This window comes from Leucopleurus acutus, assembly GCF_964270905.1.
Source record: "Leucopleurus acutus genome assembly, chromosome: 19".
In the NCBI taxonomy this organism is placed as follows: Eukaryota; Metazoa; Chordata; class Mammalia; order Artiodactyla; family Delphinidae; genus Leucopleurus; species Leucopleurus acutus.
In genome coordinates, this window is record NC_139161.1 from 5,238,236 (window position 1) to 5,251,979 (window position 13,744).

Genomic DNA, 13,744 nt, shown 5'->3' on the forward strand with positions numbered 1-13,744 from the left:
CTAAGGAAACTGTCCCCGGTTAAGACGTAACACATGAGCGGGAGTAAAACACTGTCGATAACTGACGCCTCCACGTTCAACAGCTGATCAAGTCTCTTCCCAGAGGCACCGAAGGGAGGATACTTAAAGGCGAAAATAGGGGAGAGGAATGATTCCAAGTGCGTGATTGAAAGACGACAGTATGATACCTGGAGGAGAGATGGGGGCGCCTTGGAGAGGGGGAAGGGCATCAGAGCACATCTAAGCGCCTTCCTGACTCTCAGTGGACAAGCCCTGTAGATGCTCATCGGGGGGTCGGGCACTTGGGAACCTTGAGCTGGAAAAGGCAAATTCTGTCTCCCAAGATCAGCTCTAGTTGTACGGGAAGATGCCACCCAGCAAGTCCGGAGCACAACCAATGAGGAATTCCTAAGACACAAACGAATACACGTGACTGGAGCTGGCAATTTCTCCAAACTTATAAGCCACTTGACGCTAGGTCTGCGTCGGTTTTGTTGTGCAAAACATGGTTTCTCATCTGCCAGGCTGTCCAGGTAGAATTATCATTGCCAGGTGAATTCTCCTAACATAAAAGAATAAGGCGTCAAGGAAAACTGTGTTTCTAACCAGAGTTTCCTACGGCTTACTCTTGCCTGACTTAAATCCCCATTCACTTCTCCACCCAACAAGCTTTGCAAAGGTTTATAGATAATAAACAGAAGCCACTTCACAGCTAATTTCCCAAATTAAATCCACCTCTTTCTCTCCTGGAGAACAATGCCTACTTCTGTTCCTTCCACAGGTACACAAAATTACAGACAATCCTCCACCTGCCATGATAATGGATCCATGAAAAAAAAAACCCTTGAAAAGTTTCAGCTTCCTCTCTCAGAACAAACAACGTATGGAAATGGGGCAGTTAACAATTACCCTTCTTTAAAAAAAAATGGTTCTGGGGCTTCCCTGGTGGCACAGTGGTTGAGAGTCCGCCTGCCGATGCAGGGGACACGGGTTCGTGCCCCGGTCCAGGAAGATCCCACATGCCGCAGAGCGACTGGGCCCGTGAGCCATGGCCACTGAGCCTGCGTGTCCGGAGCCTGTGCTCCGCAACGGGAGAGGCCACAACAGTGAGAGGCCCGCGTACCGCAAAAAAAAAAAAAAAAAAATGGTTCTGACAAACCCAGGGGCAGGACAGGAATAAAGATGCAAACATACAGAATGCACTTGAGGACACGGGGAGGGGGAAGGGTAAGCTGAGACGAAGTGAGAGTGGCATGGACGTACATACACTACCAAATGTAAAATAGATAGCTAGTGGGAAGCAGCCACGTCGCAGAGGGAGATCAGCTCGGTGCTTTGTGACCACCTAGAGGGGTGGGATAGGGAGCGTGGGAGGAAGACACAAGAGGGAGGAGATATTGGGATATATGTATGCATATAGCTGATTCACTTTGTTGTACGGCAGAAACTAACACAACATTGTAAAGCAATTATCCTCCAATAAAGATGTTAAATTAAAAAAAAAAAAACTACCCTTCTTTAGCCTAAAGAGAGTACTAGTGAGAAAAGAAAAAGAAAAAGTCCACTGGAGGCTAAATGTGGGGGGCTGAGGCAAAAAAGCCAAGTTCTAGATAAACACTGGGGTCGTGAAGCCATCTGAAGTGTGATGGACGTTGTGGATCTTTGCCTTCCAAAAACACGTATCTTTTTGCATTAGATTCCAAGAGGTTCATAAATCCTTTGGCGCCCACTCATGGACCCCAGGTGTACAGAACCCCTGGCCTCGTGTCTAGAATTTACTCGACAATAGAATTGCCCATAGAGATGTATGCGTGAAAGTGCTCTGTGCCACTTTCTTTATAAGAGCAAAAGAGTGTAAACTCCCTAAAGGGCCATCAAGAGGGGACTAATTAGGGAAGATCGTGGCCAAGAGCAAGCATCCATGAATGCCCAGGAAACAAACACCAACATGTGCTATTAACTGAGAAACACAAGGTACAGAAGGGCGGGCCAAGTATGATGGCCTAGACATAGCATTTCCGAAAGGAGACACAGGGACCTGGAAACAGGGTTTGTGCCTGAGATGGGAACCTAGACCGCAAGGGCGGGCCAAGTATGATGGCCTAGACACAGCATTTCCGAAAGGAGACACAGGGACCTGGAAACAGGGTTTGTGCCTGAGATGGGAACCTAGACCGCAAGAGCGGGCCAAGTATGATGGCCTAAACATAGTATTTCTGAAAGGAGACACAGGAACCTGGAAACAGGATTTGTGCCTGAGATGGGAACCTAGACCGCAAGGGCGGGCCAAGTATGATGGTCTAGACACAGCATTTCCGAAAGGAGACACAGGGACCTGGAAACAGTGTTTGTGCCTGAGATGGGAACCTGGACCGCAAGAGCGGGCCAAGTATGATGGCCTAGACACAGCACTTCCGAAAGGAGACACAGGGACCTGGAAACAGGGTTTGTGCCTGAGATGGGAACCTGGACCGCAAGGGCGGGCCAAGTATGATGGCCTAAACATAGCATTTCCGAAAGTAGACACAGGGACCTGGAAACAGGGTTTGTGCCTGAGATGGGAACCTGGACCGCAAGAGCGGGCCAAGTATGATGGCCTAGACATAACATTTCCGAAAGGAGACACAGGGACCTGGAAACAGGGTTTGTGCCTGAGATGGGAACCTGGACCGCAAGAGCGGGCCAAGTATGATGGTCTAGACATAGCACTTCTGAAAGGAGACACAGGGACCTGGAAACAGGGTTTGTGCCTGAGATGAGAACCTAGACCGCAAGAGCGGGCCAAGTATGATGGTCTAGACATAGCATTTCCGAAAGGAGACACAGGGACCTGGAAACAGGGTTTGTGCCTGAGATGGGAACCTAGACCGCAAGAGCGGGCCAAGTATGATGGCCTAGACATAGCATTTCCGAAAGGAGACACAGGGACCTGGAAACAGTGTTTGTGCCTGAGATGGGAACCTGGACCGCAAGAGCGGGCCAAGTATGATGGTCTAGACATAGCATTTCCGAAAGGAGACACAGAGACCTGGAAACAGGGTTTGTGCCTGAGATGGGAACCTAGACCGCAAGAGCGGGCCAAGTATGATGGCCTAAACATAGTATTTCTGAAAGGAGACACAGGAACCTGGAAACAGGGTTTGTGCCTGAGATGGGAACCTAGACCGCAAGAGCGGGCCAAGTATGATGGCCTAAACATAGTATTTCTGAAAGGAGACACAGGAACCTGGAAACAGGGTTTGTGCCTGAGATGGGAACCTAGACCGCAAGGGCGGGCCAAGTATGCTGGCCTAAACATAGTATTTATTTCTGAAAGGAGACACAGGAACCTGGAAACAGGGTTTGTGCCTGAGATGGGAACCTAGACCGCAAGAGCGGGCCAAGTATGATGGCCTAAACATAGTATTTCTGAAAGGAGACACAGGAACCTGGAAACAGTGTTTGTGCCTGAGATGGGAACCTAGACCGCAAGAGCGGGCCAAGTATGATGGCCTAAACATAGTATTTCTGAAAGGAGACACAGGAACCTGGAAACAGTGTTTGTGCCTGAGATGGGAACCTAGACCGCAAGAGCGGGCCAAGTATGATGGCCTAAACATAGTATTTCTGAAAGGAGACACAGGAACCTGGAAACAGTGTTTGTGCCTGAGATGGGAACCTAGACCGCAAGAGCGGGCCAAGTATGATGGCCTAAACATAGTATTTCTGAAAGGAGACACAGGAACCTGGAAACAGTGTTTGTGCCTGAGATGGGAACCTAGACCGCAAGAGCGGGCCAAGTATGATGGCCTAAACATAGTATTTCTGAAAGGAGACACAGGAACCTGGAAACAGTGTTTGTGCCTGAGATGGGAACCTAGACCGCAAGGGCGGGCCAAGTATGATGGTCTAAACATAGTATTTCTGAAAGGAGACACAGGAACCTGGAAACAGTGTTTGTGCCTGAGATGGGAACCTAGACCGCAAGAGCGGGCCAAGTATGATGGCCTAAACATAGTATTTCTGAAAGGAGACACAGGAACCTGGAAACAGTGTTTGTGCCTGAGATGGGAACCTAGACCGCAAGGGCGGGCCAAGTATGATGGCCTAAACATAGTATTTCTGAAAGGAGACACAGGAACCTGGAAACAGTGTTTGTGCCTGAGATGGGAACCTAGACCGCAAGGGCGGGCCAAGTATGATGGCCTAAACATAGTATTTCTGAAAGGAGACACAGGAACCTGGAAACAGTGTTTGTGCCTGAGATGGGAACCTAGACCGCAAGAGCGGGCCAAGTATGATGGCCTAAACATAGTATTTCTGAAAGGAGACACAGGAACCTGGAAACAGTGTTTGTGCCTGAGATGGGAACCTAGACCGCAAGGGCGGGCCAAGTATGATGGTCTAAACATAGTATTTCTGAAAGGAGACACAGGAACCTGGAAACAGTGTTTGTGCCTGAGATGGGAACCTAGACCGCAAGAGCGGGCCAAGTATGATGGCCTAAACATAGTATTTCTGAAAGGAGACACAGGAACCTGGAAACAGTGTTTGTGCCTGAGATGGGAACCTAGACCGCAAGGGCGGGCCAAGTATGATGGTCTAAACATAGTATTTCTGAAAGGAGACACAGGAACCTGGAAACAGTGTTTGTGCCTGAGATGGGAACCTAGACCGCAAGGGCGGGCCAAGTATGATGGCCTAAACATAGTATTTCTGAAAGGAGACACAGGAACCTGGAAACAGTGTTTGTGCCTGAGATGGGAACCTAGACCGCAAGGGCGGGCCAAGTATGATGGCCTAAACATAGTATTTCTGAAAGGAGACACAGGAACCTGGAAACAGTGTTTGTGCCTGAGATGGGAACCTAGACCGCAAGAGCGGGCCAAGTATGTTGGCCTAAACATAGTATTTCTGAAAGGAGACACAGGAACCTGGAAACAGTGTTTGTGCCTGAGATGGGAACCTAGACCGCAAGGGCGGGCCAAGTATGATGGTCTAAACATAGTATTTCTGAAAGGAGACACAGGAACCTGGAAACAGTGTTTGTGCCTGAGATGGGAACCTAGACCGCAAGAGCGGGCCAAGTATGATGGCCTAAACATAGTATTTCTGAAAGGAGACACAGGAACCTGGAAACAGTGTTTGTGCCTGAGATGGGAACCTAGACCGCAAGGGCGGGCCAAGTATGATGGCCTAAACATAGTATTTCTGAAAGGAGACACAGGAACCTGGAAACAGTGTTTGTGCCTGAGATGGGAACCTAGACCGCAAGAGCGGGCCAAGTATGATGGCCTAAACATAGTATTTCTGAAAGGAGACACAGGAACCTGGAAACAGTGTTTGTGCCTGAGATGGGAACCTAGACCGCAAGGGATCTGAAGGTGGAAGAAAATTTACTTTTATTTGTAATGCATGTTATTACTTCCTTAAGTAATTAATTAACAGAAAGCTAGCTGAAGAGAGATAAATAGTTGAGAGGGGTGGGAGAGAGAGAGAGACAGAGAGAGAGACTGACTTAGCTGGACTGGTCTAGCTAAGTCCCAAAATATCCCCGGCCCTGAGAACAGTTGATATTGTAAAACGTTTGGCACCAGGACACACACAGGAAAGCACTCACAAATGCATAAATGCGTTTCCCAGCTCGGCTGCTGGCGATGCTCAGAGCAGCCGGACCTCCTCTCCCACAGCCTGGATTTTCTGGCTCTTCCTCTTGTTGAACCAATTATGGGACATTATAACAGCAGCGCCAACGTTACTTCTTAAAGGCTGATGTTACTAAACACCCATTAAACCCATCTCTGGGCTCCATTTACAGCTAGCTCAAGGGCAAATCCAGATGGTACAAATAACAGGTATTCAGACTTGATCTGCACAAGGCCAGTCATCAAATAGCCATTACCAGTTGTACAGTCTTCAACTGCCTGACAGCCACAGGTGTGCCCAGGTAGGAGGAACAGCAACCTTTCCAGAGGTGGCTTGGTTCCCTCGGTCTCTGCAAACCATCTCTGTGCTCCCCCAAAGGCTGCATTTGCCTCTGTATCTGAACAGTTAGCAACAACGACTGAGGGTTGCTTGGTAACCTGGTAACAGGCGATGCCTGGGTGTTTCTGAGCAGAGGATGGGATTGCATCGTCTCCCACGCAGTCTCCGCTCACGGCTCCACACTGGGGTGGCCAAGAAGATCCAGCAATCCTGGGAGACTTTCCAGGAAAGTCAACTGCCGCTGGCCCTATATTCCCATGGCCCCAGCGGAAAAGGTTCATCTCAAAGGGATCGCCCTTTTTACCTTTTTTTTTTTTGATCGATTGACAGGCACCGAATCTTCCCGCCTGTGGCCTTGAAGATTGAAAAAAATGGGATAGAATAAAATCTAGCCAATTTCTTCATCGTAGAGAAGGCTCAGAATTAGGAACGTAAATATGGCATTAGAGTGATTTGGGTATTTCTGTCTTATTAAAAAATATACTGGGCTGTAGTTTTCTTGTGATGCCTTGATATCCATTTGGTATCAGGGTATTACTGGCCTCAGAATAAATTAAAAGGTGGTCCTATTCTTTTTTTTTTTTTTCCTTGCGGTACGCGGGCCTCTCACCGCTGTGGCCTCTCCCATTGCGGAGCATAGGCTCCGGACGCGCAGGCTCAGCGGCCATGGCTCACGGGCCCAGCCGTTCCGCGGCACGTGGGATCCTCCCGGACTGGGGCACGAACCCGTGTCCCCTGCATCGGCAGGCGGACTCTCAACCACTGCGCCACCAGGGAAGCCCTCCTATTCTATTTTTATAGCAAAAAAAAAAAAAAAAGAATCAGGACCATAATGTCTTCATAGCGGATCACAGGAGCTCCACGACAGGATAGCTGGGGAGAATGGAGAGGAAGCCTCCTGTCCCTGTGTTCCCACAACTCGGCATGGAAAATGACAATCTCTACTGGAGGATGGTGCCCCACGCTGGTCACTGGACAGCTCTTGACTCTCCAGTAAGAGAACAGCAGACAACACCGAGTGGTCCTGATTTGAGTATGAATGACAAGACTGACTGCACACAGCGGGCAGGTTTTCGTGCTAACCCTCTAGTACTTGAGCTCACGTTACACGGATTTTCGTTTCCCGATTACATCCCACATCCAAAGCGGTAGGCGGCAGTGAGCCGCAACCCAAGTGGAGAAGGTATTCGAGTTCTCCATGAATAATTCATGCAGGACATTAGCTGAACGCAGAGAACTGAGAACTGGCCGGGGCATCGCTGTAACTTTTGTACGTTTACTGTACCGCGGTCTAGAGATCACCTCTGCCGACACAGGGTGGGAACAGCAAATTAACGTCCCAGCCCAGAAACATGAAAGGACTTTCTTCCTTAAATCACTAATGTGAAGACAGCGACTGGTCACCAGTCTGTTTCTCTCTGACGCACCTAAGGGAGAACTCCAAGCGAGGCAGGAGACAGCCACTCTCAACATCCTTTGCCTGGTTTTAGTTCCCGAGTCTGAGGTTTACAGAAGTGGGGAGGGGGAGGGACAAACGTTTCACAGCGTTGGGGGGGGGGGAGGGCGGTGGCGCTTGCCCGCTAAACGTGGGACTTGAATAAATGCAAAGGAAAAAACAGGCATCCACCTCTCCTGGTGCTTAAATTAGCCAACTGCCCTGGGTGAGCCATGACCGGGCAAGGAGCGGGGAGTCCTACACGGAGACTGGAAACCGGCACAATCCTCTGAACTCCTTCTCAGGGGGCACTGGCCCAGTCTGCACTCCCCCGACAGAGATTCCGGAATTCCTACCCTATTCCTCTTGAGGGACGCACTCCCTCTAACTTAAGACAAAAGGCACGACTTTGCCATCAGTGTTTTCAGGTCTTCTGGCTCCAAACTCAATCAGTGAGAGCAACAGTCAGTTTCCCCAGATGGACCAAAAAGATGAAAGCCACGTAAATGGAAAGGAACATCCAGGGTCCGTCAGGGAGGCGGAGACAGAGGGACAGGTGCCCATCCACTCCAACCCAAACCAGCCCAGTCCCATCAGAGTGGCCCTTGCCCACTTGTCCAAGTTGGAAGAGCAAATCAAAAGGCCCTGTTACCTCCTGTGCACTAGGCAGGTGGTTTGCAGAACCAATGGGGAAGGAAAGCACGGGGCCAGACCCTGGCTCAGCGCCATGCGACAGTGGGGTGGGTACTTTGCAAGGACAGGACAGAGCACCTGGCATTTCCCTGCCATCCCTCCTGCCACCAGGCCTGAGTCTCCGCTGTCTCACTCAGCCCAGGGTCTGCAGCAGGGAGCTTGCCTGAAAGAAGCCCAGCTCTACCTATCCGGATGGAAAGTTCACTCTCGGGGAAGAACGGCCTGGGACCCTCAGCATCAGACTTCTTCATCAACGCAGGGTCGAGATTCAGTGCCAGGGCCATCTGGGGGTCTTCTGCTGCACCCTGAAACGAGAAGCAGGGGCATCACTGTAACACCTGTCTGCCTTCATTCCCCCGGCCCCTCCAGCTCCCGGCAGCCAAGGTGCTTTGCCCTTCTCTACCGAGAGCCCCGGGCCAGCCTAGTTCCCGGGCCAGACCCAGATGTCTGGCTGGGCTGAGTCAAGAGCAAGGCGACAAGCTTTCTGGCTGCAGAACTTTGAGGATGACAACAGCGGGAACTGAGGCCTCGGTGCTGATCCTAGAAATGGGAAAAACACACACTGGGAAGGATCAGGTCGAACATCAAAGCCCCCTCCCTCCACGATTCATCACCACTGGGCAGATGGCAGAAGGGACTCAGTTCCCCAACTGTCAAAAGAAGCCTGGAGGGCAGGTCCGCTCAATGGCAGCCTCGCAGCAGGAACCAAGGTCACCACCTCTCCAGAGATCAAAAGGGGACGAGAGTCAAACAAAAGCACCTCAAAGGAGGGCAAGTGACAGTCGTGGAGGACACAGCACAGCTGGAGGCAAGCCCAGACAGCCTTAGATCACCACGTCACCCTTCTGCTTTGTACATAACCAGTCATTTTGACTGTTTTTGCATTAACTACACAAAGTTTGATTTTGACCCCCATGTTTATTTAACAAATATTTAGTGACTGCCAACGGCGTGGATACTTGGTGAACTAACGAAGTTCTAGCTCTTATGGAGCTTATGTTCCAGTGGAACACAGGAGGAGCAAACAAGTGAACCTACAGCGGGGCTGTGAGCTTCTCCTCCAAAGACATGGGCAGGAACCCTCTGACCCTAAGGGACGGTGAACAGGATCACCTCGATGGGGAAAGAAACAGCAGATGTTTTTTGAAAACCAGGCAAAAATAGTTCTAAACAGAAGTTTCCATTTAAAATGTGTGTCCCAGGACTCCCTGGTGGCACAGTAGACAAGACTCCGCGCTCCCAATGCAGGGGGCCCGGGTTCGATCCCTGGTCAAGAAACTAGATCCCACATCCATGCCGCAACTAAGAGTTCGCACGCCACGACTAAGGAGTCCACAAGCCTCAACTAAGGAGCCCGCCTGCCACAACTAAGACCCAGTGCAAATTAATTAATTAATTAATAATAAATAAACGTGTGTCCCTAATAGGGGAGAGAAGAAGGCTTATTAATCCAATCACTGAAATCCATCTATTCATAAGCAAATACTAAAACTATTTTCTTGGGTAAGTTTCATGAAGGAATCTCACAAAAGTTATGCCTGGCTGTGTCTTACACACACACACACACACACACACACACACACACACACACACACACACACACACCCCTTCTTGTTTTCTCATCATCATGTTGATCAGGGATCAGAAAGAGAAACTAATGATTCTGACATTCTACTTCATTATTTCTGTCCAACTAAATGTGAACGAGAACATAAACGCTTCCTCTCACATCCTCTCATTTCTCCAATATATTGATATTGTCCTAATCATTTATTTACAATGTATTCTATAATATGCACTTTTTTTTTTTTTTTTTTTTGCAGTACGCGGGCCTCTCACTGTTGTGGCCTCTCCCATTGCGAAGTACAGGCTCCGGACGCGCAGGCTCAGCGGCCATGGCTCACGGGCCCAGCCGCTCCGCGGCACGTGGGATCTTCCCAGAACTGGGCACGAACCCGTGTCCCCTGCATCGGCAGGCGGACTCCCAACCACTGCGCCACCAGGGAAGTCCTATAATGCACTTTTTTTTAATTGAAGCATAGTTGATTTACAATGTTGTGCTAATTCCTGCTGTACAGCAAAGTGATTCAGTTTTATACACACACACACACACACACACACACTCCTTTTCATATTCTTTTCCATTATGGTTTATCACAGGATATGGAATATAGTTCCCTTATAATGCACTTTAATAAGGGTACCGACACCTCCTTTAACTTTGTTTTAAATGGGAAAAAAAGCCTGGTGGTGTGGTTTGAGCTGCCCTCGTTAAAGTTCTTAGGACCCTCTGTAGAATCCTAGGGGCTGTGGGATTTCACCTGCTCTGTCACTGAGAGAGGCACCAAGAGAGGCAGACCGTCCCACTGTATGAGTCAAGGTTGACGCTGCAGATGGACGACTCTTGGGGACAGAAGGAACTTGGGGAAGGCCAGCGTCTCCCCCCACCCCACCCCCACTGAGTGACAGCTGGTGTCTGTGCCATGTGCCTCGGGCCACACAGTCGCAGCTCTTTGTTTGTTTATAAGCTTTAATTATTTCTAATCCTACATCTCATGCTGACATCTGAGGAATCACTGCAGCCGTGAAAGACGTGTTTCACTAGGAGAGTGCGTGCGTCGGTGGGTGTTTCTTCCTTTGTCTTGCTTCTTTTTAGAATGTGATTGATGCGGAGCTGGGGGAAGGATATGGAATGAGAACCACTTCATTACAGCAGAGATCGGCCACCTTAATACGCTCAGGGCTGCTGCTTTGACGGGGGCCGATCAGGCGGGTGCAGCTGGGAGAGACCCTGGTATTAATCGAGGACAGCAGTTTTCAACTGGGGTGTCTCTGTCCGCAGGGGACATCTGGCAATGGGCGTTTTTGTATGTGGGCGTGGGGGAGAAGAAGGGTGTGGACACCTAGTGGGTAGAGGCCAGCGATGCTGCTAAAAGCCCCATGTCATGCAGGACGGCTCCCACCACAGAGGATGATGCGGCCAGATGCCAACAGTGTTGAAGTTGAGAAACCCTCTGCTTCAGAAAGATTTAGGACGATGAGGACCCCCCTGTATTGCTGGTCATGCTGAGAATGCACAGACCCTCTTTTTATTGTCAAGATAAGAATTTTCCCGCTTCCTCCAGGAAGCCTGCCTTTCATGTGTTTGGCAAACTTATATTAAGCATCAGCTGTGCACCAGAACCATTTTAGGTCCTGATGGTACAAAACAGCCAAGTCCCCTCTCCTCACGGATCTTCCAGAGACACACAATAAACTAACAATAAATTATAAAGTCGAGGGCCAGGTCGGGATAATGTTGAGAAGAAAAACAAACTCATTGCCATAGTTACATAGGACAATTGTCATGTGTACCAGGTTCAAGCCCCATGACAGGCATTCTTCTAGCATCCCCTAGCATCTCATTATGAAACTCAAAGCTGGAGGGCTCCTCCAGATACGGTGCTGAGGGAGGTCTCTCTGAGAAGGTGGTGTTTGAGTAGTGACCTGAACGGAAGGGAACAAGCCACACTGATTTCCGAAGATGGGGTTTCAGGCACGGAGCAGGAGAGCAAACACCCCACACCACGACCCCCCTGCCGGCCATATCCTTCGACCATTTCATCAACCTACATTCCGCTGGCTGTACTGCTTTATTTCAGTGCTGGGGGCGGGGTGTACTAATACGATCCCACCCCAGCTTCACTTAGAGGCTGCCTTTTAAAAAGCTGGACAGAACCCCAGCAGATCCCACTTGTACCCACCCCCGTCCTGGGCACTCGGTCCCACATGTGGCCTTGGGAAGGGTGGGGAACACCCACAGGGTGATGCCGGGGGGCAGCTTCTACGCCCCGGTGCTCCCTGAGCATCCCTGAGCCCAGGCACCGGCCAGCCTCCCGGGGCTCCTTTCGGACTCCCTTCAGGATTCCAACATCCCCTCCCTCACTCTCAACTGCTGACGAAGAAAACAGAGAAATACATCCCTTGGAATCTCAAGGAACAGCCTGGCAAGGGACACCAGCGGTGCCTTGATGGCTTTATCATAATGTCCATGATGTCGGGGGAGAGTCAGGAAGCACCTGCAGGGCCAAGGTGGCTCTCATCCCGCAGGCCTGACACCACCCCTCACTCCCTGGAGCCCTGTCTGCTCACGCAGCAAGGACACTGCAGGTGGACGGGATGCTGCATTGTTTGTTTGTTTGTTTACCAGAGCCTTAAATAAACGCAGCGTGGCCTGTGCGGGGGCCACCAAGTCCCCTGGGGGGGAATTCCTTCTCTACATCTTCTTGCTTTGCTGAACATGCCCCTCTTTACTTGATATCAACACTGTCTTTCACTTCTGAGGCTTTTTTTTAATCTCTGCAAAGCTTTTCCATCCGGGCTACCTCACTCAATCCTTGCAGCCCGGTTAAGGACGGCGAGGTGAGGGCGCGATCGCTTCCAGGGCAAACATCTGACTAATGCAAGCTGTTCTCGACTTTGCACCGCGTCCCTGAGAGCCCGCTAGGCTGCCCATCGGCCGGGCAATGAGTCACTCTCCTTCCCCTGACTGTTTCATCTGAGTTCCCGGGACTCTGGGCAGCTCAGGGTTGCTGTGTCGTCTTGTAGCTCCCAAATGTCAAGGCACTGAAACACAGGCTGCTTCCCAAGCTACAAATCTCCCTCTCCTTTTGCATCACCTGCCACCCCCACCCCCACCCCCCACCGAGTGCTTCCCCTGCCCTCCTCCCCCGTCCCCACCCAATCCTCCAAATCCAGTTCGGTACAGAGAGCAGGGAGGGGGCTGCTGGGAGGCGCCGGGCGACGTCCATCCAGGGCCAAGGAACTCGAGATCATTGTTCTCTGGTGACTATTATTATTATTATTATTAATGGTTGGGGCAAATCCCTGGCTCAGAATAAACAGAGCAACTTCCAGCCACTCTGAAAAGACAGCGCCAAGAGACGCGAGCTGGAAAAGCCTAGCACTTTCCAGAAGGAAAAGAGGGAGAGTGGAGAGACAGGGAAAGAAGGAAGAAACAAAATGAGATGGGAAGGGAGGAAAGCAGCCCTGCAATATGCTCGACGTGAAAGCAAAAGAGCTTCGAGACCTAATATGTGCGTCTCCCCCAGGAATAAAACCCGGATGCTGCTCATCAGTGTGTGCTGCCCCAGGAAGACAACTGCTGGTTGCTGATGTCTCTACAGCCCCAAAGAAACGAGTCACGAAAGGACTGAAAACCTGGAGCGCAACCCGACAGGATGCAGGAGTCTCCAAATGAAATCGACGATGGCAACGACAGCCCCCCACGCAAAGCACAAATGGAAACTCGCCACGAGGTCCCGAAGCCCCGCAGGCCCTGCGGCCCCCAGAACTCAGGGCAACCAGCTGGATGCGTTCGCCCGCATCCCAAGAGCATCCTCCCCTACGCTCACCTGTCTCTGGTTCTTCTCTCACTGGGACATACCATTGCTGTTACCAGCCATCAGGGGAAGCAGAGCACATCAACCTCCGATACTCGCCCACGTGCTCATGGCAAGCTTGACCTCCGCCGGACCCACACAGGCACACCCTCTATCATGCCGATTCAGGCCACGGGGGGTCCTCCGGGATGTCTCTGCACCTCCCTGGCCCTGTGAAGAGCGGTCTCTTTAACTGAGCTTTGTCAGGGGGCCACAGGTCCCTGATGAAGAG

General features: G+C 50.7%; 1 protein-coding gene across 3 annotated transcripts in view; it reads right to left on the reverse strand.

The window, feature by feature from the left end:
• SLC39A11 (solute carrier family 39 member 11) overlaps positions 1-13,744 on the reverse strand; it is a 342,388-nt gene that overhangs the window by 230,687 nt on the left and 97,957 nt on the right. For 2 of the 3 annotated variants that reach the window (XM_082860152.1, XM_082860154.1), the window contains one exon: positions 8,256-8,397. In XM_082860152.1, the coding sequence (XP_082716278.1) occupies positions 8,256-8,397 (142 nt within the window). The remainder of the gene's footprint in view (positions 1-8,255; positions 8,398-13,744) is intronic. The other variant, XM_082860153.1, reaches the window with a different exon arrangement.